General features: G+C 45.4%; 1 protein-coding gene across 7 annotated transcripts in view; it reads right to left on the reverse strand.

Moving 5' to 3' along the window:
* SLC8A3 (solute carrier family 8 member A3) overlaps positions 1 to 25,228 on the reverse strand; it is a 100,607-nt gene that overhangs the window by 39,573 nt on the left and 35,806 nt on the right. Inside the window, exon 1 of one of the 7 annotated variants that reach the window (XM_072337316.1) lies at positions 3,795 to 3,924. The exons of 5 other annotated variants lie outside the window; for them this stretch is intronic. Coding sequence is in view for 1 of the 2 variants with exons in the window: in XM_072337315.1 (XP_072193416.1) it covers positions 3,795 to 3,871 (77 nt within the window). In the remaining variant the exon portion in view is untranslated. Of the gene's footprint in view, positions 1 to 3,794; positions 3,925 to 25,228 lie in introns of those variants that run through there. One more of the 7 variants, XM_072337315.1, reaches the window with a different exon arrangement.

The following is a 25,228-nucleotide window of genomic DNA, read 5'->3' on the forward strand; positions in this document are numbered from 1 at the left end:
TGGTTTTGGACCACTTGCAGATACATCTCTACTATTTCATCACTCTTAAGAAATACCATAGCATGTGGGCGAGGAAGAGTCAAAGCTTTGCCTTGTATTTGGCTTGCTTTACAAGAGCTCTTAAAATAAGACTACACCCATAAATAGAGTGAAGGGGTTTTGTTATCTTATGAATAGGCGCACACAATCTGGCATGCTGGCTGTAAAGAGAAGTCTGTAGTAGATTACACCCTCCTAACAGGCTGTTGTTACATTCAGGTCAGGCAACAGGAGAGGAAAGAAGGATAATAAAATCATTACACTTCACTTTTACTTATTTGTTAATACTCTGGATTTTAGAGAATGAAATAGAGACAAAGCTTCTGTTAAAGCACGCTTAACAAGCACCTCTGGCCTGCATCTCACGCGTAAGTGATTCTCTCATCTGAGACTTGATCATCTCTGGAGAGCAGCCTGCCAGAGGTACCAGAGGTGACAGATTTGCAGTGCATGTCTTGGATAAAATTCTACATTCTGCATAAGGTAGCTAAGAGCAGATGCCTAAACTGAGCCTCACTTTATTATCCAAAATTAAGCCACACATAGGTGGAAAAGCCCTGTTAAATATTGTTTTGTGGAAAGGAATGAAAAATGCCTCTGCGATGGAAAAGGAGGATATATCAGACTAAAAGGGCATCAGCAGAAAACCTACAGGCTGCACGGGAAGCAGGATTTAGTCTAGGCAAATACCTGACTCTCATCACATTTGCAGATGGCAGCGGTTAAAGCTTAGGGTTAGGAGGCAAGGGGAAAGTCTGCTTTTGTTCTTTTGGGTTTTGTTTTTTAAATGCTTAGGTTAAAAGGGGCACCATCTAAACCTTCAAAGGGAAGATCATTAGCTTGAAGCTTGGAAGAGGACATTCTCGAGGACTTGCTCTGTCTCCCACATTACTGCAAGTGAGCCATGCTCATTTCCCACCCCATATCAGAAATCCACCCCTCACTTTGAGGTTGCTTTCTGAAGAAGCTGAGCACAAACTCACAGAATAGACCCCTGTCCACTTAGCTCAATGAGGAGAGAAAAGAATAATAATCTCACATTGACATGGTGAAGTTGTGCCCATTCCTGCATACGCATGAGTAGCCTGCCACACTCCTCACAGTTAACTCGCTTGTCACAAAGTTTGTCTGCAGTCCCTTTTCTCATCATCCCTGAAAACAATGGGCTGCAAAGCTCAGTTTATTCTCTGTCTGGTATCTTCTCATTTGTCTCTAATTCCCTCCAATATATATGCAGTATTTCAAATGCTCTTGCATAGATGGGGCTCTTCTGAAGGCCTGTCATTTTTATAGTCCTGGCAAGCCATCCATTTCTATTTAATTTAGCTCCTGACACAAATAAACATATGCACTGAGATTTACATACAGGTAGGATTTTCTCAGGTCTGCATGCTGGGGGCTGCATCTGCGGCTCAATCACCTCTAACTATGGGTGATGCTGAGCTACCCTGCTGGTTATCAGCAGCTAAATGGGAGGTTGCTACCAATAAGGCCAGGGCAGCACAAAGCCCCTCATGGGCTAAGAGCTACCTGGAAATCGGAGTAAAAAAATATTATGGACTGCTTTGCTTTCCAAGCCACAACAAAACCATTTCATGTCTCCTTTTACAAGCTATTGTCACAACACAGACACCAAGAACTAGAAGAGTAAAATAGGAGGTTTATCCTTTTGACACCCCAGTGCAATAGAAAAGGAAAAAGCAAGGGAAGAGAAAAAGCTCAGGAGGCATGTGGCTATGTGGAGGGTGGATAAATACATGGATTCCTAGAAAAAGGCCTAGGCTGACTTGGAGAAAAGCAAAGAAAGGGAGCTCAGGCCTAATTAACACACAGTCTTAACTAATGGCTAGCAGTGTCCCAGGCTGTATCAGGAGACTGCTGAGATCTTCATTCTGAAGAAGACTTGGGGAGAATCTTGTCAATGTCTATATTCAGAAACCACCTGGACACAGTACTGGGAACTCTGCTCTTGAGTGGCCTGATTCAAGTATGGACTGAACCAGATGACTTTAGAGGTCCCTGCCAACCTCAGCCACTCTTACCAGCACCAAAAGGAAGCCTGCAAGAAAGCTGGAGAGGGATTCTTTATAAGGGAGCATAATGATAGGACAAGGGATTATAGCTTCAAACTAAAAGAGGGGTTTGGATTATAATTTAGGAATAAATTCTTTACTCAGTGGGTGATGAGGTGCTGGCACAGGCTGCCCAAAGAAGTTGTGGATGCCCAGGGTGTTCAAGACCATGTTGGATGGGGCTCTGAGCAACCTGGTCTAGTAAGTGTTCCTTCCCATGGTAGAGGGCTTGGAATTAGATGCTGTTTAAGGTTCCTTCCAACTCAGACTATTCTGTGATTCCACAGTTCTGTGAAACTTGTGAATAAGCTGGATGCAAAGATGTCAAGCACTCTAGAAATGAGCGTCTTGATGTGCGACTTTACAAAGGAATAAGCATTCCCTAAAGAGCACAAAAAACAGTGATGGCAGCATGTGATGGGAAGACCGCAAGAATACTGATACAATCAGTGTGCGTGAGCTGTTGTTGTGTCTGGGACTCATGCAACAGCCTACAAGGTTCAAGCTGATTATAGCAGTAACATTTCAGGCAGAGAACTTATTTTCACTGACCTGCATGCATTTAATCAGCACGTTGGTACACAGTTCCTTCTGTCTTAAATGTTGCTGTGCCTTCTTATTCTGTCTCTCTGGATAAACACAGTGAGTGCCTGCCCCCTGCTCACCTGATTCAATGACATGTCCACAGAGGAAAGAGGATTGGTGGCCCCTGTTCTGAGACAGATTAAACAACCGGCTGGACTTTCACCAGCAGATTAAGGAAAATGACTTCCTATCCCTCTGTTCTGAAAGGAAAATATGACCTACTCATTATGAAGTCTGAAAATCACCGAGAGAAAAGTCAAATCATTCACTCCTGGGATCTTGAACTAGAACAGCCAACATGGAGTGGTAAGAGGATGTTAAATATTTCAGTGATTGAAAGAACACAAGGGGTAAGTAATTAAAAACCCATATGGCAGACAGCAGTTCTTAGACCATGGTCTGTGGGGCACCAGTGGCCTGCAGAGCATTCCTGTGTGGTCAGCAGAAGGGCTGCTGTCACAACAGTAAAGCATCTGTCACTTTTCAAGCAGTGACCTGCCCTGCTCTTTCTTTTCCCATGCAAGCCTCGCAGAGTTCCCTGAGACTATTTTTGACCCACTGGGCTGACAAAGAACCCAAGCCTGTCTGTCTGCGCCAGGCACTGGGCTCTCCCACAGTTCCTTTTGATGACTGGTTTGAAACATGTAAAGGGAGCCATGAAAAATGCCAGGCAGAGCACCACAAACCACACAAAGAGCACTGTAACTGATCTACAGAAGGGCGTGGAAGGAAAATAAGTAAGCTGCAACAAGCACCACGTTGGGCAGGGTGGTCTAACCAACCATCTGTGCCCACTGCACTGAAAAGGCTTTTACCACCTGCTCTTCCTATGATGTTTGGTAATGTATTTTTTAAAAATAATTAGCTCTGGTATTGTAATTGCCTCAGGGAGGGAATGAGATCGGGAACTGAAGCTGGAAAAAGAGAAGAAGATGATGGGCAAGTTAAAATGTCAACAGGATCTGCTCAGGGAAATCCCTTGTTACCATCCTGGGGGATGATTTCAAAGGCAAAAGAAGAATTCCCAAACCCCCTACATTTTCAGCTCCTTTACATGGTTATCTTGAATAGATGCAACTCCCTGATAGAAAAACCTACCCTGAAATCTTGTAAGAACAAGGTCTTCTGTGTTTCTTTAACTTCAGGGCCAGAAAATCCACATGAACAGCCTTCATCTACCCCGAGTCCGCAGTCTCCGAGAGCCTTCTAGCTGTTCATTAAGCAACGTGACTAATGCTTGTCACGTGTGCTTTGTTATCACTCATCCTCCCCGCGGGCTCTGCACACAGAAGGCAGGCTCTGTGTGCAGCACAGAGTTTGGCCTCAGTAGGGTTTAGTATTTTTCCTTTTCCAAGGTACTGGCTGCTGTGAGGGTACGTTAGGCACAGCAAGCTGTGGAGTGGTACCCTGCATTTAGAGAGGGAGGCGTGATGTCTGCAGATGTCCCTTGCTTCTGTGGGAAGTCACTCAAGTGCCTGGCACAGGCTGTGCCTGGCAGAGATGTCCCAGTGCCTCAACATTTACGGCTCCAGCCTGGGAAGAATTAACAAGTATCACAACAAAGTGTTATTGATTCTGAGCATGGATTAGAGCTGAAGGTGGCTCTTACTGGAAAGGAGGACACCAATGCCTAACAAAGCAAAGATATGCCAGGATGCTGTGCCACACACCTCACATATGCCTGAGCACAGACTATGGTGGGCTAATCTCGCTCAGTGCAACACTCAGCATATTGAGACAGGCTGGCTAAATATCAAGTAATTCATTGGTCTCTTTCCTGATACAGGTAGTTAAAAAGCATGCATCAGAATGAAGCCAGGGTTGCTAAACCCACGATCTCTCTGTGGGTAATATGGAAAGGCTTTTGCTGCTTTCTTCTCCATGTGGGGAAAAGATGCTCTGAAAGTCCCAGCTCCCTTGATTTGGTGGCTGGAGGCACTAGGTGACCTTATCTCTCCACCAATCTTTGCAGTGGCTTGTTTTCCCTCCCCCTCCATGCTCGGGATTGCAGAGCAGTGCCTCTGGCATGCACAGTGAGTCAGCATCCCAGCAACTTCTGCATCATGGAAATACTCCCATTCCCAGGGCTGTGCTGCTCTTGACTTCACAAGCAAAGCAGGGCACCCCACCTTTGACAGAGAAGGGTCCCACAAGGAGCCAGATCCCCTTATGCAGCCAGCATGCCAGGAATGCTGCTCATTTGGGGTCAGAGCACCAGCAGAGAGGAAGTGAGCAGCCCTTCCTCTTATTGTCACCAGGAATGGTCACAAAGTATTTCTGAGAAGCTGAAGTCAGTCACAGTGAGTGGTTTGGGGGCAGTTTGTATTATTTTTTTGTTTGTTTTTTTCTTTTTCTCTTCATTTTGGTTTCCCAGTTAATGCTCTGGGGAGTTAAAAAAAAAAAAAAGAAATTCTCTTTGAGCTTTTGTTGCAAGCATCTGAACTGAACCCCACTCCCGAGATTTCAAAGGAGCTTCTTTAGCTTTGTAACTTTTCACTGATCTTTGCATTTCCACTTCTGGATGGTAAAAAGACCAAGCAGACTAGTGCTGTTTTCACAGTGTGTGTGTGTCACGTCCATCATTACACCAGCAATGCCAGGGCTCTCAAAGCGGAGTTCCAGTCTCAGACTCTCTGAAGAGGTCTGAACACATTTAAACACTCAAAATTCTAGCTACACTTTTAATCAAATCCTTTGAGTCTCCCTCAGGACTCTGTCAGTTCTGCAGCCAGGAGCACGTCCCATGCCTTTATGATGGCTATGACTTTAGCCATAGCTAGCAGCTCTTTTCAGCCCAAGCAGCACTACCCAGTATGTACCAAGCCCAGCACCTCTGTATTTGCATCACATGGTACCAGCTTGTCATACAATAATAAGGCCTTTTCTGCATTTCCATCACACCTGAGCCACCACACATCACTGGTCCTCTAATGAGGATGCTGGCACTTCATGAGAAAATAAAGGAAATTTCTGAGAGAACGCGGGCTGCACTCTGCCTCATCACTGATGGTGATACGGCTTTTTGCCTTACTCGAGTCTCAACTTCTTCTGCAAGGCCTGGATGCCTCTAAAATAAGTTAAACCCCCAGACAAGCTCCTGTGGTTTCCCAGGCTAGCAGCCATGTCCTATACCAGCCATCACCTTCTCACTGATAGACACGTCACCAGGAAAGCATATTTCATACTATGCACTGGAGAGTCTCATAATATTGACTCAAAGAAACATTCACCAGAATCACAGGTGCTACTTCTGGGTTATAAAGTGATGCCCACGGACAACCAAACAAGTACTCTGTTCTTTACTTCTGTCCATGCAAGAAATCGTAGTGGTTTAATTAAAAAGGGTTAAAATATGATAGCCTTAAGCTAGTGCAAACCACGGTAGAGACACAAGACCCCTAGTGTACGTATATGTTTAATGAAACAATACAATTAATGAACAAACTGTTCCTTGGTGTATGAAGAAGCTATGAAACTAATCCAACATTGGCATCTAAACTTGAAAAAAGCAGCAAGCTGTTTAAGGGCTAACAGTGCCAGCAGTGACTGCTAATTGCCCTTTTAAATTTAAATAACAGCATATCATGAGCACTTTTAGTGGAAATGCCTAAATAAAACAAAAAATAACATATTCCTGATCCCAGCACTATCTCTCTTTAAAGACCCAATTATATTTGGAAATTCATACTGGACTAGCAATTAGACTCTAAATTTCCATTCTCTTCTGTAAATTCACTCCTGAAATCAAATCTGTCAGAGGCAGGGAGCTTAATATGGTCCTGTGACTCTCTCTGGTATTACTATGCTAACACATTACATTCTGGACAACACATTAAGCTGTGATATAAGATCAGAGTCACACCAGGATGAGTAAGAAGCAATATGAGAGCCTGTGTGCAGCCCAGTCCTTCACTGTTGCTTGTGCTTTGAGTTATTCACATTCTGCAAGGCAGAAAGATGATACGGATTTCTGCTCAAAAGCATGAACCATGGAATGATAATCAGACACCAAAGGTTAGTTATAGTCCAGTGCAGGGGTGAGCACTGAGAAATCACCAGCAAACTCCTATGGTCCTGCCTAGAGAGTTGGGTGGGAAAAGAGAGAGCTGTACGTGGTGTTCAAGTACCAGCAGCCCAACGTGATGCACGTATGCACCTTTGGAAGCTCAAAAAAGCAGTCATCTATACATACGCCTACTCAGCCCTGTGGTGCCAGCTCCCAGATAACAGGTAGTGCTTCTCTATACTACAAATGATAGGTGTGGGGATACACACAGCTATACATGCTAGCGGAGTGTACCAGTACTGATACCTACGTGCTGAAACACCATCCTCAGCGGGAGGCATGAGATCTCCTGTTTGCCCACACATCTCCTCCATTGGAGGATGTGCTGCTGTGCCAACCTGCAGTGCCTTTGGCTGCAGGGTCATGCACTGGTGGAGGAAGGATGCAGTTCTGCAGAGTCTTCCTCCCTCCTACTGTTGTAGGAGTGATCACAGATAATCAAAGATCACAGATAATCAAACCACGTCTCCTCCTGCACAGATTCTTCTAATTTGAAAGTGACAAAAAAGTTTTGCACTGTGAGAAAGAGAGGACTAAAGCGTGTCTTTTGTCCTGATGGTCACCTCGTGCCTGAGAAGCAGAGAGGCACTGGGAGAAGAAGGCTCCACTAGAATAACCTGCCCTCAGTCTCCTGGACAACAGAGCAGCACAGAGACAGCCAAAATGCATTTTCTAGCAAAGAGTCCAACATACTGAAAACTCAAGAGAGCACAGATCTTATGCTTTGATTCCTTATTTCAGAGATGGATGCTTAGATGTGGGACCAGAGCAGCTAGAAATAAGGAGCTGTTGGATTGCTCACATTAGATCAGCATTGGGTCACTGCAGCAGGAAGCACCTCTATCTTGTGCCACACTGGGCACATGGACTGCTGAGGCCTGGACCTGGTAGCGAGGGACAGAGATGAGAGCGGTCTCTGGAGCATGTAGCATCTGGAAGACTGCAAAAAGAATCCCTCCACAATCCTATTGTTGGCTTCTCCCTCCTGGACATTTTTAGTTCTCATGAATGTGAAATAAGCTTCTTCTGTAAAGATGCAGATGACACGGCTGCTAAAATATTTCCATGTATATAGTCAGGGAAAAAGAAAAGCCATTTCCACAGGATGCTTTGGTTGTTTTCATATCTCGCAGCTTAGGGTCTGGGGCTGCCCAGGTTTCCCTACTCCACTGAGGCGTGCTATGAAGGAGCAAGCTGGGAGTTACCCTCAGCAGAGCCTCAGCTGGGTTGCTTTGCATCAGGGAGTCACCAGTCCCTTCCTGACCAGCACCACAGGCAGTCCTTGTGACTTAGAACTGTAGAATTAAGGTTGGAAAAGACCACTGAAGTCATCTAGCCTCATGGTCAGCCCACCCCCACCATGCCCACTAACCATACGTCTCAGTGCCACATCTACACATTTACTGAACACCTCCAGAGACGGTGACACCATCACCTCCCTGGGCAGCCCATTCCAGTACCAACCACTCTTTTGGAGAAGTTGTTCTTCCTATGATCCAACCTAAATCCCTCTCTGGTGCAACCTAAGGCCATTATCTCTCATCCTATCGCTGTTACCTGGGAGAAGAGGCTGACTCCCACCTCACCACAACCTCCTTTCAGGTTGTTGTAGAGAGTGATGAGGTCTCTCCTGAGCCTCCTCCAGACTAAACAATCCCAGTTCCTTCAGCCACTCCTCATAAGACTTATAAAGACTAAGGCTTGACTCATTCCTGATTTCCAAGTCCATGTCCTGTTCAAAGCAGATCAGTAAGGCACCTCAAGATGCTTTCAGGAAAATAGGACGTTTATAAAACACAGCTGTGTGGTATACCAGCCCTACTGTGCATCACCCTGCTAGCTGCTTCTTACTCATACTCAGGTAAACAAAGAAGCCAAGAGTGCACTGCCGTTTCATTTTATTAATTAAAGTGACTGGCATTTATACAGCACCAAAGCACTTTGCAAATCTTAATTAAGCTCTGCAACAGCCCTGTGAGGTGAAACGTGTTCCCATTTTACAAACAGCAGAAATGAGACACAGTGAGGTAAGTGACCTGCCAGTACGCTCAGGAGCTCAGTGGAAAAAATGGGAAAGAGTCCAAGCTCCTGCTTTTCCAGCCCTTTCCCTACATGCTGCTACCTTCCCCTCAGCGTGGAGTGACTTTAGCCCTGAGCAACCACCTCGGGGACCTCCAGCTCAAGCGGCCATGCGTGGGCAGAAGTAACGCCAGCACAGAATGCTGAAATGTTCTCCCATACCTCAGAGATGCTTTAGGGTTCTATAAAAATTTTATTATTTTTCATATATTGAAACAGGTGGAAAATCTACAGCCAAGGCTTCTGAAGTTCATTTCACACTGCCCAGGGCCACTGATTTTTATTGCACTGGCGGTGAGGAAGACTAATACTGGGTGTCTGGGCGCACTTATTTCCAAAGACAAATGACCCCAGCAGCAAGCAGAGACACAAGAACATATAAGCAGGGTTCTTCACCAACCCACCTGCCTCGTCCTCCAGGGAGCCCTGATGATGTAGGGCCAGCACCAGGCTCCACAGGAGGGACTGCCATTGGAGGCCCTGCCCAGGCTGCACATCCACCTGCAGCCATCAACATCAGGGGACAAATAGTAGTTGGGCAGTTGAGGTCTTGGGAAAAGAGAAATCCACCCTTAGAAATAGTGTTTGGGGGGAAGGAGGAGTGGGGAGCTGCTATCTTGATCCTCTACATCCATCAGAAGTTCCCATCTCTCCTTGGGTGGGACCTTGCACTGTGAGAGCAATGCCATGGGAGTGAACATCTGCCTGAGGGAAACCAGCCTGACAGATATTTTGCACAAATAATTGAATTATTTTTAGATGCTCTACACATCCACTCACAAGACAGCTAGCTACACTGAGATGAACAGATCTCACAGCCCCTTACTAATCCACTGAAACAGCTAATCTCCTTAACCCTTGCAACTCATGAATAGCGGGAGACACAGTGTCCTTTGAAGAGGCATTGCACTGTGTTGCTTTTACTCAGGATGAAGTGTCCAAACAAAGCAGACCTGTAGCAGGTTTCTCGCTTGTTTTTGAAGGGAAAGGAGGAACCAGGGACATTGATGAGGGGACCTTTCCTTCCTTTCCCGTTTCTTGCAGCATGACATATGCACAGACATGATTCATCCCTGTCAAAGCAGAACAGGGTCATCAGCACTCATCCCAAAAGCACAATAACTGTGTTGAGGGAGAAGTTATTTTCCCAGCATCTCTAAGAGCCCCAAGCTTAAAAACCCCAGGGCTGGTTTGGTTGAACACAGAAAAGAAACTCCTTGCAGTCACCTTCTGTTTTTCTTTGGCTTTCCACTTTTTTCACTGAACAATCTGAAGCGTCTCATTTTGAAAGACAGCTCTCAGTGCTCTGCACACTCAGCTCTGCCTTCACCCTTCACAACAGCAAGGGTAGGGTCTCATTCCCAAAGGCTGTATTGAATCAGAAAGGTATTGCCACTTTACAATGCACAATCTACAGACCTGCTGCTTAAAGCCCATCAATTGAATTAAACCTTGAAGATAAACACACAAGAAAAAAGAATTGCTAAATACATGCATATACGTGCCCATGCAGAGCTCAAGGGACATAGGGGCTGTATCACCGTCTTTTCTCCACACAAGCAAGACACAAAGGTAACAGACATTACAGTACTGCTGAGGAAATATCCCAACAAATAGGGGTTTGGCTATATTTTAACCAACTCTATCAGCAAATCCATAAAATTACTTAAACTGGGACAAAAAGGATCATAAGGCATATTCACAGTGGCCAACTCAGGTTGTTGCATACAAAAGAGATGCAGAAATCATACAGCCATGGCTGTACCAGCTCTGCTGCTAAGTGCTTTGGAAAAGCCTCTCAACTGCTGCAAAACAGAGCATGCTGTGCTTTTCTGTAGCACTCGTTGCATAATACTTCCACATAACTGCATACCTGGTTGGATTTCTAGCACAGTTAGAGTACATGGGGGAAAAAATGTTTCTCAGTCTCATGAAATTCACATGGATACACAAGGGCTATGATTTGTTGTTACAACAGCACAGGCAGGCTCTTGTGCACTTTGACATGCAGATCTGCCAATGCACTTCAGCCAAGACCTGAGCATGTCCCTGCTCTACTGCTGGGAAAACCTGTGCTCGAATGGCCCAGCCCTGTGGTGGAGTGGAAAAACTAGCCCCACCAGCATACATCCGTGTTGAGCAGAAAGGCTGGCCCTTCCCAACACCTGGCCACAGCACTGCAGTCCTGCTTCATCAACGAACACCAACCAGAAAGTCTCCGAGTGATCACAGATCACAGTCCAAGGTGCACTGAGGCTAAAGCCAAAGTTAGCTTTCTCTTCTGCAGACACAGCACAAGTCCCATCGCTGGCAGTGGGGCTGCAGCAACAAATCTAATTTAGAGATGACTTTTTCCCAGATTCAGCAATATTTTCAACATAATTGCAGCACTACAAGGCCAAGTGTCTTTGGAGAACTCCAAGCACCCTAATATCTGTGTATGTTTACTTCTAGCACTGCCGCTGTGGAAAGTGAATCCAGCTCTGTTTTTATGCAGAGCATGTTTGCCAGCAGAGGGTTTTACCTGCTCCAAAAACCCGGACCTAAAGAAAACCCTAAAATGCTGTACCAACAAATTAAAATCTTCCCTCTGGAATGTCTATAGCTATTTTTTTCTCCTTTAATGTGGAAAAAAAAGCAACAACCACTACAAGGTGGGCTTTCCTCTGTTGTTTTCTTTTCTTCCCCTCCCCCCCCCCCCCCAAATCTGTCATACTATCCAAAGAATCACCAGGATAGGCTGGCTGCCTCATGGCCACAGACCTCCTACCAGTCTGCACAAGAGCAGCACAAAGCATCTGCTTTGTCCTTTCCATCTCTGTTTTATAAGACTAAAAAGTCTGAGAGGATTTCAACTTGTTGGCAGTGTCACAGCAGCACCTCCCACCAGCAACAAAGACACGGTTAAGGTTAAATTTGCATTAATATTTAAAGTTATTCTATTCCACGCTCCACTGTTTGTGAGATCAGAGTAATCTCTCTGAGGATTTCCAGTCATCCCCCCTGCTTGGGCATGTGCTAGATGAGAACCGATATTTTGCAGTGCATGTTCAATATTGCTGCATGTGGAGCACAGCTGAAATGCATGGGGTTTTAGAAAATGCGGGAACTGGCCTTTTACTCAACTGAAAAATAATACAAAATAAAAGGGAATCTGTTTTCTCTGGGACCAGACCAAGGCAGCTGGAACCACGACCTACTCCTCCACCTGTTCCCACCACTGGCTTCACATCCCTCTCTCTCCTACTCTGCTGAAGCCAGTATGTTCCCAAAAATCACTCTTCCCATGCCTCCCACCAACCAGGGTACTGCCAGCACTTTCTGATCCTACCTGCAGCCCAAGGAAGATGAAACGCAGAGGCTGGGACTTCTAGCAAGCACAAAACACAGTGCTGCCTCCTGCTCACTGCAGCTCCAGGCCTGGTGCATGACTGGGATCACTGGATCCAAGAGGCTCAAGATCTCCCTTCCAAACCTCACCCCACCTCCAGCAATGTCTCCCTTAAGAGATTACATGTTTTGCCTTAAGGACCAATCATGGCAGTGCACAGCTGCCACTCCACAAAAGGCACAGGTGAGCATTTGTTTGTTGATGATTTAACAGAGAACCTCTCCTTGTCCCTCTTTGGCTCCTTTATCATTTCCAGTGTTATTCTGTTCCATGGAAATAAGCTTGCTGAGATAATTTCATTTATGCTGCTCGCCAGTGATGCAGTGTCTCATTTGCATCACCAAGGGATGTAAATCTGCCCCAAAGTGCCCAGGATCCACCCACAAAATGCTCTCCTGAGCCAAAAAGAAGAGGAGCAGAGGGAAAAGAAAATGGCTGGGATGATGGAGAAAAAATTCCAGAACAACTGGCAAAGAAAGAGCAGAAGGGAGCAGGAATATTCTGCAATGTTACCTTACCAATTCATGTAAAGCTGAAAAATGCTATTGTGCACAATGCCCCCTGCCCTGGGCAAATCTCTAGCCACTGTGCGTTGCTCCTGGCCTCCTGCTGCATTCACAATGTGATGTTAACAAAAGCGTTGAGAAGTGGCCTGTGGAGCTGGGAAGCTGAGTGTCACAGCTCATCACAGGGAGGAGAAAAAAAACACCCCAGAGCTCTGACAGCTCAGCTCTGCGTGTCACATCAGTGTCCATTGAGGAAAGCAGGCACAGGAGATGTCTCAGTACAAAAGCTGCTCTACACAAAATAGCAGTGGATGTGGAAAGGGGAAGGAGCTCAATGGTCAGCAAAGATATTTCAGAGAGGAATGAAAGGTTCCATTTCAAGTTACATAGAAGATTAAAACTAAAAAGGCTGTGTCTAGCTGTGCACCTACCTGCCAGCGACTCAAATCCTTTTCCCACTGCATTCTCCACATTGTTGGTGGCCTAAGTATCACAGGTGTATCTGCGCTGTGATTGACACACCTGCAGGAGGCTGGGAAGCTCTCAGGTTTGCAGCAGCAGGCTGGGAGCAATGAGTACACCTGAAAGGTTCCACAAAGCTTTTGTGAGCCAAGCCTGATTTCCAAAGGGGAAAAAAGAGCATCCTCTGGGCTCAGCTAGGTGCCAACAAATGGTTTCTGTAGCATCTGTGTCTCTCTTTTACACAGAACAACAGTTTGAGAGGGTGCACCCAAACCTCAGAAATGCACGGTGTGTCCTGGACCCAAGGACTGGTGCCACACAAAAGGGCTTATCATTTCCATCAAACTTCAGGCATTCACCACGTAAGAGTTCACCACAACAACTGGGGCAATGGAATGTGTTCAGAAGTTCCAGCACCTGGGTAATTCAGAGGGTTGACTGCAGACTTGGGGAATTTTCATCTTTAAGTTTCTGGCTCCTACTCAGAACTATTACGGAGGCAGATGATAGCTGATGGCCAGCGTAGGGTCCATCTCACATACAATAAATAACTGTGACATCCTAGGAAAAAGAGCAAGCTTCGAAGAGGCTATAGACATGTTGAGCATAACAAAGACATGTTGGTAAAAATAAGTAATTCTAAATCTGCTGTGTAAGGCAAACATTAAACCAATCTCTAAGAGTGACATTTTAGAAGATAGTCATGGAAGCAGCCCTGCATATAGCCACAGTGATGCTTTATGTGCTTTCCTATGTCTCAGAGTGGAAACAATTTTGAGATCTCAGATATCTTGTTAAAGTAATGTCTCCTTGAAGATCTCCCTGAGATCTACAAAAGGGCAGAGAGAGAAGGCCCTCTACTTCTTCATCAACTGTCACCACTCACATTTGAAGCCTGTGGAATCCTTCCATCCTAATTTGTACAACTGCTGGTTCTATTCTTATTCCAAGAAAATTTAATGCATACAAATATTGTTTGCAAATAGAAGCAAAGGCCTTGTGTACTGTAGAAGAAGCTCCCAGCAGCTCCAGCTCACTCTGCTGCAGCCCCATCCACAACAACTTTGCTATCCTGGTGCCATAATCTGACAGCATCCACCTTAGCTGTCCTCCCAATCCCTTTTCAATATTCTCTTTCCTCCGGTTATTTTCAGACCACAGGCAGATCTAACACATTTGTTTTGAGAAAGAAAATCTCTTCTCCTTAGCTCCTCTCCTAACAGTCCTTACTCTCTCTCAGTCTCTTAAGCCATCTGCTCATCCACATTGCACAATAACAGAGCCAGACCTGGCACCAGTAGAGACTCCTTCAAGAAAAAGCCAGCCCAACAACTTGTTAGGTAACCAAAGGGGAAAAGACTCAACTCCTGCTGCTTTCCTCATAGGATTTCTGGGGAGTTGTTCAAATGTCCCTTGTCCAGCCCAGCAGTGACTCTTGGCAGCTCAATTCAGGCTGAATTTAAGTAGGGTGCATATTACGAAGTGCATACAAAGTATGATACATGGTCTCACAGGCAGGACATGGGATATGAATGGTCCTTAGACATGTGCAGCACCAGTGCACCCTGGCATGAAAGCAGATGTCCTGCAAAGCACTGTGAGGCCTGAAGAGCAGACACATAGGACTTACAGCAGCACAAAGCTCAGAGAAAGGAATGAGAACAGGAAAGCAGACACAGGGAGCATGCCTTCAGCTTCAATGGAAAGTTCTGTTGACTTCACTGATAACTGCAGAAACAGAAAAGAACTACTTTTAATTGACAAGGAAAAGAGGCAGAAATAAGGGTTGGAAAGAATGATCTACTCCAGTGCCTGGACCAATGTGGGCTGACAGGACCTAGAGCTGATGGCAGAGATGGGCATAGGCCAGCTGTTCTGGGACCAACGCAGTTTTCCATACCATCTCATACTGAAAAGACCCCAGCTGGAGTGTGGAGTCCAGCTCAGGATTCTGTATGCAGCAAGTGGAAAGAGTTCACAGAAGAGCAGAGAGAACAACTGGACAGCTGGTTTACTCAAGGAAAGGTTAAAGAAACTGGGATTACTCTACAGACTAGGAGAATATAGGATGGGAAGTGCAACTTTTGGGCACAGTATTTGAGGATGCTAAAGGTTTATCCAGAAAGAGAGAAGAATGGATGTGGGAAAAATGTATTTTCCACATCCTCAGACATGAGGCCAGATTTGGAGCAAGGTCAATTTATTTTAGGAATTAGGATCCTCTTTTTAGGGGGTTAGGACAGCAAAGGCCTACATGAGATTGCCTAGGGATACTGTAGATACCACTGCACCAAGAGACCTATAAGAACAGGCTGGGAAACATCTGTCAGAAATGACATGCATGCAAGTGGCTCTGCCTTAGGCTGAGATAATGTTGCATAGAGCATATTTTAGATCATGTTATGCCCACGTTTCTCAGCTGTGCAAGTAACAGTCATTGTGCTAGCATCCTGGGACAGCAAAAGGAGGATTCTTCTGTCCGGACATATCATCCTCCTGAGTGTTGTAGATGTTGGCCATTCTTACCACACTCCATAAACTAAGCTTGTCCATCACCTTGCCTCTCTGCCCTCTCCTGTAACACAGCACACTGCATTGGCTGCAGCTGTTGGAAGGCAGGCTGGTGCCAGGAAAAAGAGAAATCTCTTCCAAGTAAAAGCAGGCAATAATGGGGACTGTTGATGGTCAGCTACCACAGCAGAGCAGTGGTATTCTCCTCCATAAACATCAGTGCCAACAGAGGATGAGCAGCAAGGCTAATTTGAGAGCTGGCTAGTTGGGAGAAGAAAAACCCTTTGCTTACCCGACTTGACCTCAGAACTGTAGAGAGCTACGTTGTGTGCGCTGTAGTAGAGATGCTTTCAATCACCTCCTCTGCCAAGCCATTTGGCCCCAGTGTTCAGATGAGACAGGCTATGAATTAAGGATGTGAGAATTGTTTTCACAGAGCTGAGATCCATGGCCATTTTTGTAGCATCACCAGTTTTAGAACATTGTTAAAAATCTGACATTTTTTTACATATCCCCCCCTACTTCTTCTCATTTTCTCTTGCCAACAAACTGCCAGATCCTGGCCAAGAACACAGTCAGCATGCTGAAATCTAATGTGAAAAGATACTCCTGCTTCTAGCTGAATTACTATAAGTATCTAAACTTCACAAGAGATGCAGAAATGTCCCCTGCAGGTGTGGAGACTGCAAAGAGGCCTCATGGTCAAGGATTTGTCTACGTGGCAGAGTAAACAAGAGAAGGGACACAGATCTGTGTGTGTCTCTTGTGTTCAAGGATGGAGAGCCAGACCACAGGGATGATTCATTATGGCCGCAGAACCACGTCCTGAAGGGTTTCTTATGGTAGCTATTGAGAGCAGTTAGAGCAAGAAGGATGAGAAACAGGCCACATCAATGCCTTTCATGCCACAAGTTATAAAAGCTGGGTATCCCAGCTTAAGTGACAGAGAGCCCCTTTGCTAGAGCAACATTCTGCCTCCACTACACATTTGAATACCACAGGAAAAAAATGGTTGTCAGTACAGAAGAGGCCACATGCTGAGCTGACGTTTGCTCTCCCTTTAAAACAAAGCAGGGAAGGGTTTATAGAAGCAAAGAAATGGAAACTCATATCTAGGTTGCTGGACTAACAGAGGGGAAAAGTGACATCATTCAGAGATCCAAGAGAGGCAGACCTCTGTCTGACCTGGACTGCAGGCTAGAGGTTTTATGAATTGCCAGCATCTGAGGACAACACCCTAGTCTTCCTCTAACAGCAGGATGCTTCTAGCTGTAAGGATCCCTGCACTTGAGCTTGTTGACACAGTTCTGCTGTGCTGAGGGAAACATAAAAGAGGCACTGTCATTCTTCCCAAGCTAGAGGAATCCAGGTGACATACATCCTGTGTCACACTCTTACTGAGGAGTCTGAGAGAGCTTCTATGAAATTAAAATCAGAGGGGGATGTAGCCATCCATGTGTATGCTAAAGTTAAGAAGTGCAAGTGTTACACTGCAGCCCTGCATCTAAATATGATGAACGGGGCAGATAAGCAAAAAGAACCCTGCTAGATTTACTGCTTAACAGCTTTTGTGGAAAAAGCTATTCGTAAGTATTTCAAATACTATTTGCAGTGTTTTGGTAAGTATTAAGTACTTACTACAAAACCATACAATGTGCTCCCTCTGAAAGCTGCTGGGAAGGACTGTTGATGCATATGCTCAGAGCTTATTTATTTTATCTGTGATTTTTATTTTACCTTTGCCATTCCTGACAGTCATCCAATTTATTGTTTAAATCCTCCAATGACAGATTGCATGAGTGCTGCAGGCTATCCATTCTGGCATTTAATTAACCCCCCAGAGCAGGACTAAAACTGTGATTTTATGGCCATCCCAGAGCCCCAGCTCTTCTGACAGCTGCAGCCTGAGCTGCTCCAGCTGCAGAGCAGGGCTCTCGGGGTGACCCCAATTGGGCTGTACAGGGAATGTGTCACCCACCCACCCCTCCGCCACAAATACTGCTGGTGAGAAATTCAGTTAAGAGATCTGTAGCAGGCAAAAATGAGTAAGCTTCAATACAAAGATAGTTTGGGTTTGGGGGCTGGTGCTGAAGAATATTGGCTATGGCAAAGCAGCTATCTGGAAACATCCCAGAAGCCAGGCATCCGCACACTGCATCAATGCCAGCCAGAACATTTCAGGGTTGGTCTTTCTTCCATCAAAGACACACTAACCTTAGCCCTGGAGAAGCAGATGACCCATCTTGCTCAGTTGCACTGAGGATGTACACCCAGCTTTGTCTTGAAACACACCAGTTCTGCAGGGGCCAGTCTGGACCTCCAGCTCTGCAGTAGCAGCAGCAAGACAGAGACAGACCTGAACACCCTGGCTCTGAAATCCCAGAGTGATCTGCAGTTGGAAAACCCTGGAGAATATGGATTAAACAGAGAAGCTTGCAAAGGACCTTACAAGTAGCATGAACCAGCAAGCAGGTTAAGCAAAGCAGAGGGAGAAGTTTTTATGGCAGTCCCACCCTCAAGATTGACTGCAGCCACAGGACAGAGCCATTATAGCTCCCCTGCATCTCCTATCCAGCCTCAGCTGCTGGAGGTGCTCTGCTCACCGATGCTGGGCACACCTCCTGCTGCAGATTTACTGCTGCTCCTGACAGTCAATAAAAGCCTGCAATGCACTAGATGGGAAATCTCCTCTCTCCATCCCTCCCACCCTTCCAGCTAGAGAGATCCTGGGAGATTTATTACCGCAATAAAAACAAAAGAGACAGAAAGATCCGGGGGAGCCTTGGTGCCAGGCTGTGCTTCAATAAAGCCCAGGCAAACTCCTGGGGGGATGCTGTTCTCTGGGACAGATCACCCCAAATGGCAATGAGTAATTCATTCCCTGGAAGGGGGAAATGTCAGCCCTCTCTCACACAACACCCCCACAGGACGGAAAAGTCAAGCAGAGGGAGTGCTGGGCTCTGAGTTCGTAAAACGCTTGAATGGAAGGGCACCTGCAAGGGTAAGGAGATGCTTGAGACAAGGAGTCATGACCCAGCAGTGCCTGAGCATTTCTTCTACCACCTGACTCAAATCACCACACCTCAGGTCAGGATAATAGCCAATAAACCACAGTTCCCTCACTCCTGCCTAGGCACTTCACTGCCTGCTCTAGTGGGGACAGCTCTGAGAAAGGATGAATGGTCCCCATGCCACTACATACACGTGCTCTGCAAGCACAGGTAATGTGCAGATGGGAGCTTTTTGTTTGGGTCCAGCAGAGCTGAACACCAGTCACTTGGATCCAGAGACGATGTTCAGAAGAAGAGCATGAGATTAGGTCTCCCTGCCTGAGGGCTGGCACTCCACAGGATTTGTGGCTTCTTTCCTCCCTCCACAAAGCCCTTGCAGGTCCACACTATTGCTCTTGCGCTGGAATTTATGGATGAACACAGCACTGCTTACAAGCAGAAATCACTCCAAAACTCACCAAGACACTGAAATTCCACACTCTCTTCCATTAGCAGTACCCAGGTAAGCCCACTGTGTCCACTCACCACCCTTCTCCCTGGACAAATGGCCCATATAGTGTAATGACACGGCTATTTTTTCATCAAATAAGTGAGAGAAACCTTTCCTCCTTCTTCCTAATGCTTGCAAATGGATAGAAGAGTTTGTAGCTGAGAAAAGCCCTGGAAGCTTTAGTCCCTTCTCTCTTCTGCAGGGAATCATGGTTTAACCTCACAAAACTGATACCTTGCCTTAGAGCTTCATCTACAAAACAGGGTGTTAGGTCAGTAAGGACACTAAAAGATGTTACTAAAGTGCATAGTTGCTCCTATAGCACAGACTGCAAGGCAGGCTCTCTTCTTGTGGCCGCAGACCCAGTGAAGCCAATTAAGCAATGCTGATTTGCATAAAGACAACTTCTGGCTACCCATATCCAACCTGGTTCCTCACAGTCTGCTTTATACTCTGCTTCTTCTCCCTATAGTCATCTCCTGGGGTGAGAAATGTACCAATGGTCACCATGACCCACAAGCCCTTGTAGAAACCACAGAAAGCCTCATCAGAATTCAGAAATGGAACCAGCACTGCTGTTCCCTCTCTACATGGAGCCAGCATCCCTGTAAGCAGCCAGGAGGCACCACAGTGCTAAGATCTGTCTTAAAGAGAGCAAAAATTATCTTCCTGTCAAATGGAAATTCAAAACCCAAAGTGAGACTGACTGCTCTAAGCATTCTCCAAGAGAGGCTAACACCAAGGCCACAGCCAAACTCTACCATGACCACGAGGCAACCTGCCTTTCAAATGCAGCCTTTATTTTTAAAAGGTGCTTCTCACTTGCTACCTAACTCCTTATCTATGCCAGGATTTCATGCACTTCCCACTGGTCTAGAGTGCCTAAAGGGCTCTCTTCTAGGGCTCAAGACTGAACTCAAGGCGGATCCCTGCCCTGCTGTCTCCAGAGCCGGGGGGTAACTGTGTGAAGGGGCATCACACTGGGGCTGATATTCAAAGAACCCTGTTGCTGTTTGGGATTTTTCATGCCAACAGAAGTAGATGTTCCCTGATCTTGAACATTAATTACCCTGGAATTACTCCTAACAAGCCTAGATTTCAGTAAAAATACTACTTATTTTACTCCAAATCTTGCCACAGATAGATATATACACATTTTGTGATAACACAGAAACAGGTTTTCTGTATGAATGTAACCTTCCAGTACTTCCGTAATGTCTCTGGATAAAATACCAGCCCCCATCCCACCTCAATGCATCATAGAATCATTGAGGTTGGAAAACACCACTAAAATTACCTAGTCCTACCGCTGACCCATCACCACTGTGCCCAGTATCACACAGTATCACAGTATCACAGTATCGTGCGAGTTGGAGTAGTCCATGTCTCTCAAATGAGATGTGACAGCAGCTTCACTGCAGGATGGCTAGATCTCGAGAGCAGGAATGAACACATGGTATTTGGGCAGAACAATACCAGCATACACCAGCCCCTTCTGACACCCACTTAGTGTCTGCTGTGACCAGACAAAAGCAACTAACAAAAATCAATGGCTTTGGTAGAGAAGAAATAAAGAAGAAAGCGATTTCCAGTCCTTGTTTTCAATAAGTAAATGTATCTGAGCTTAAGCCTTACAAACGCTGTCTTGCCCTCTGAAAAAAACTGGTTAATTCTCTCCCGCGTGTAAAGCTCTTCAGTTCACCTTTAAAAGAATGAGATGGATGAATTACAGTCCAGCATCCCAAAAGCAAATCTCTGCTCCCCACACAAGAGGCAATAATTCAGCAAGGCTATGCTGCCATCAGTCATGCTTCTCATCTTCCCAGCGCACCTTTCCTGTCATTGCCTGGCAGGGGGAAATGGATGGCAGATGCTCCCTGCTATGTCAGTTTTGGGGGCGGGGAGTGGGGAAGAAAGAAAAGGGGTGACCTTGCAAACACTGCCAGTGAGACGCATGTCTTGCTTGGAGATGGTTGGTGGTCTCCTTAGTGACTGCCTGGCTTTGTTAATTAGATGCTTTCAGTGTTTGAGGGAGACATATTTAGCTCCCCAGAGTGTGGTTAGCACTAGAACTCTGTAATTTGTTTTTCAGTTGTTTTATTGGTGATGGTGGCTTTTGTTGTTTTTCTGCCCTTTTGTTTCCCTCCACATGGAACAGGCTCAGTTTTAAAGTAAAAAGATCACTTCTTTATTTTAACTACCACCTCTACAAGCTCAGCCTAGAATTTGAGAGTCAGGCAAGGCGTTATCTGCTTTCCCCCATAATAAAGGTCCTATAATTACACAGTGAAGTCTGGCACTACTACACAAACCAGAAGGCAGCCCAGTCTATTTTTCTTTGGCTATTTTGTTTTTGGGAGACAGAGCAGAGTGAACAGAGGTGATTCACAGAGACACCAGGCCTTGGAGAACTCTAAGGCTGTGAAGCTGGTGGAGAAGGGGAAAGGACATTTATTTTTGAGCCCTGCATATATCACATCCCCCGCTGTTCTGCGTATGGCACACTGTAGCTTTCCCTGCCACGTAGCTAACATCATGTTGATCGTCCTCCCAAAGCCACCGAGTACACCTGGTGGTTCAAATATTTTTTAAAAATACAGGACAGAGATTGTTAAGCTGGCAGCGCCCTAGAAGTAACATGTAAAAGATCTTTCCTTCCACCTGAAAGCAAATGTTCATCTATGCTTCTAACATACAAACAAATACTTCAGACCCAGAGGTGCAATGCAGTAGGTCATTCTATTCAGCTGTAGCTCAATGAATGTATTTGAAAAATGTACTTGGTCCCCACAAAGAAAAGATTCTCAGTCTTTGTGTGGCCACGACACCCAAGATGCTCCATCTTGAGTCAGAACATGAATTCCAGGGCCAGATCCAGGGCAAAAGATCCTCCATGATAATGTAGGGTTATAAAGTGTAACGACTGCTACGTTACCATCATTGTGTAAAGAGCAGTGATTTGAATTCTCCACTGCTGTATAGCAAACCAGAGGCAGGTCTGGGAGAGGAAGCCAACTTCCCCCCACTACATGTGCTGCTCCACTATGAATTGCAACGGTTCATTCTATAGGTACAAATCCTAGATCATCATATATGGCCAAAACTGGAAAAGAAATGCAACTCTATCACTACTGGGAAAAACAAACAAACAAACAAACAAAAAACAAACAAACAGAAAGTATGTACAAAAATCACAGTATAAAACACAATCTTAACACTAGCCTACTTAGTTACGGCAAATGAAGACATAACAAAGGGGGGATTTCTGTTTTTGCCAGTGAAGGTGCGTGCTGCCCTAGCAGCTGCTCGTTACAACAAGACAGACCCACATTAGGATGAACTAACTCCAAGCTGCCCCTGCACTGGGTCCCCCATAGTTTGAACAGTCAGTCACTTCCACTGATGCCAAATCTCAGAGGTATTTGTAGGTGCGCAGGACAAAGCTTCAGGCCCAGATGCTATTTCTTTGAGGACTTTTAGATTACTGCTGCTCCTGTTGTCTTCCAGATTCAGCACGAGGAAAAGCATGTGCTCCAGATGTCACATAAGGAAGCTGCAGCCCAGCAACACTGGGAAGCATTCACCTGCCTGGGGATGCTCCAGAAAGACTAGCTGTGTTAATTAGGAGTGTGGAGTTAAGGCATGAGAAAACCCCATGTGAACGCTCTCACTCTGAAGGAACATGACCTCAGTTCAGTTCAGCTTAATCTTCCTGCAAAGGCAATTAGGCTAGCATAAGGCCAAGGGAACGAGATCAGCCACACAAGGATTTAACAGACTTTAACTAATGTCTGCAGACAATCCCTCAGTCAATAAAAACACAACTGGCCCAGCCTGGGTTTGAGAGAGAGCAGCCTGTGTGTGCTCAGTGCGTGGCCACAAACCTAAACACCAGCAGCTATGCCCTCCAGTTTTGTTCAAGTTTTCCATAACTTCCAGCTATATCTTTATCTCAGCTAAAAAAACAACATATTGTAACTTCCCCCACTGTGGAGGCAGAAGCCAAAGCCACCACGAGCTTCCTGAAGAGCAGCACAGAGTTCAAGAAGCATTTGAACAATACTCTAAGACATAGGATACCATTCTGGGTGGTACTGTGAGGAGCCAGGAGTTGGACTCGATGGTCCTTGTGGGTACCATCCAACTCAGAATCTTTTATGCACTAAGAAAGGTACATGTTTCTTGATGATAATAGTATGGAGATAACAAAAAAAAAAAAAAAAAAAAAAAAAAGAAAAAGAAAAAGAAAACCAACCCTAAAAATCGTGACTTGATATTGGTAAGGAAAGTGATGCCTGAATCTGTATTCTTAGCTTAGCGCTCTGGCACATGTTCTACGTCAATAGAATTGAATGGCAACATCATGGAGAACAGGGTGATGGCAATTAATTTTGTTCCATGGCACAACAGAGGGGCTTACCCACAATTCTCTCTTCACACGTAGTACAGATATTACCAATGTAACCACAACTTATTATTTAAATACTACAAAGCCATATTATTTCCATAAGTGCAATACCTCTCAGTAGAAGGAATTGCTTCAGATATTACAGACAGAACCTCTTGGAGTCATTCATGAGAAAAGAGTGTAGTAGACTGCTGTTACACAACCTACTAGAAATTAAATATAACAGTGCATAATAAGAGAGAAACACTGCAGGCGTATTTAGGCCACCTAAGTTTTGCAGCTAAAATAGCTCTGAAGTTAAACACTTCATCCTCTAAAATGGAGTGCTAATGGACAGTGAATGGTACAGCACACACTCACTGACTTGGAAAGGAACGTTTAGCCTAAAAAGTCTAGAGTGGTGGCTTTCAGCCTGCCGTTTTGATGGCAGACTGCAGGCTGCTCCTAAGGGATTCATGAAAGGCTACTGCAAAAAAACAAGATCATCACACACCATAAAGCAAACTAAGTGAAGCCTTTTCAAAGGGGCCTATGTATCCCCCTAGAATATTTAGAAGGGTCCACAAACTGAGGAAGGCTGGCAACCCCTGCTCTAAGGACAAGGTCCTTATCTTATTTTGCCTGGTTTACACCACTGTAACTCAACCAATGCAAAGAGAATATCTTCTTGATGAACACCAGTGGCTCAGTAAAAATTAAGAGAGAATTAGGCACAGGTCATGTGGCAGGATCAGGATAATTAAATTGGTGGAAGTACAACAGACTGCAAAAATATGACAAGATGTTTCACATATGAAGCTCTGTGTGTGGAAGACACTGAGAGTACATCTGATTATCAGATAAACAGTTTGTAATTGTGTAATTAAATATCACTTTATAACTATACACACTGGAGGCAAAATTAATGTTCTGCTTGGCATTATTGACTTCTAGGACTTAATCATGCAAATGGAGCATTCGCTTAACGAGATTTTTTAAAATAGCCTCTCATGAGCTTAAATGGAGAACACAAGAAAAGAAAGAAGGCTCTCCATCCCAGGACTGGATTTAATGCAAAAACATCGTGTTTGCCCCAGGCAGCTCCAGCCAGTAATCTGTGGGGCGGAGGATCAGCCTCGGAGATGCCCACACCCTACCTTAGTATTTCAAAAGGGCTCTCAACTACGTTAAGCATCCTGCCCCAGCTCTGGCTTCAAACAGCCTTTACAGGCATAGGGAAATCCTAACAGTAAAAAGGAATAAGGAGAAGAAGAGCAGGAGTGGTTGGAACACATAGCATTCATGAACATCTACATCAGAAACTCAGTTGTGTCCAAAGTCTCCATTTTCTGCCATGCCCATTGCTGAACACAGTTCAGCAATTGCTCCTGCAGAACAAAGCTACATTCCCTGCCTGATGCTAAAAACACCATCAAATGTCTGTCATGCTGATGCGTACTGAGCATTAAAGACCATTTAGCTGGGCCCGCTGATGTCCCATTTTGCCACTAATGGCCCTGTGTCTGGCTGCAGCACACCTGCTCTGCAAGGATAACCAGGCATGGCAGGAAGGATCTTGGCCCTGCCCAGCATCACCTCTTGTTCAAGGAAGGACAGAGGGTCTGCCCT

This window comes from Excalfactoria chinensis, chromosome 5, assembly GCF_039878825.1.
Source record: "Excalfactoria chinensis isolate bCotChi1 chromosome 5, bCotChi1.hap2, whole genome shotgun sequence".
NCBI lineage: Eukaryota > Metazoa > Chordata > Aves > Galliformes > Phasianidae > Excalfactoria > Excalfactoria chinensis.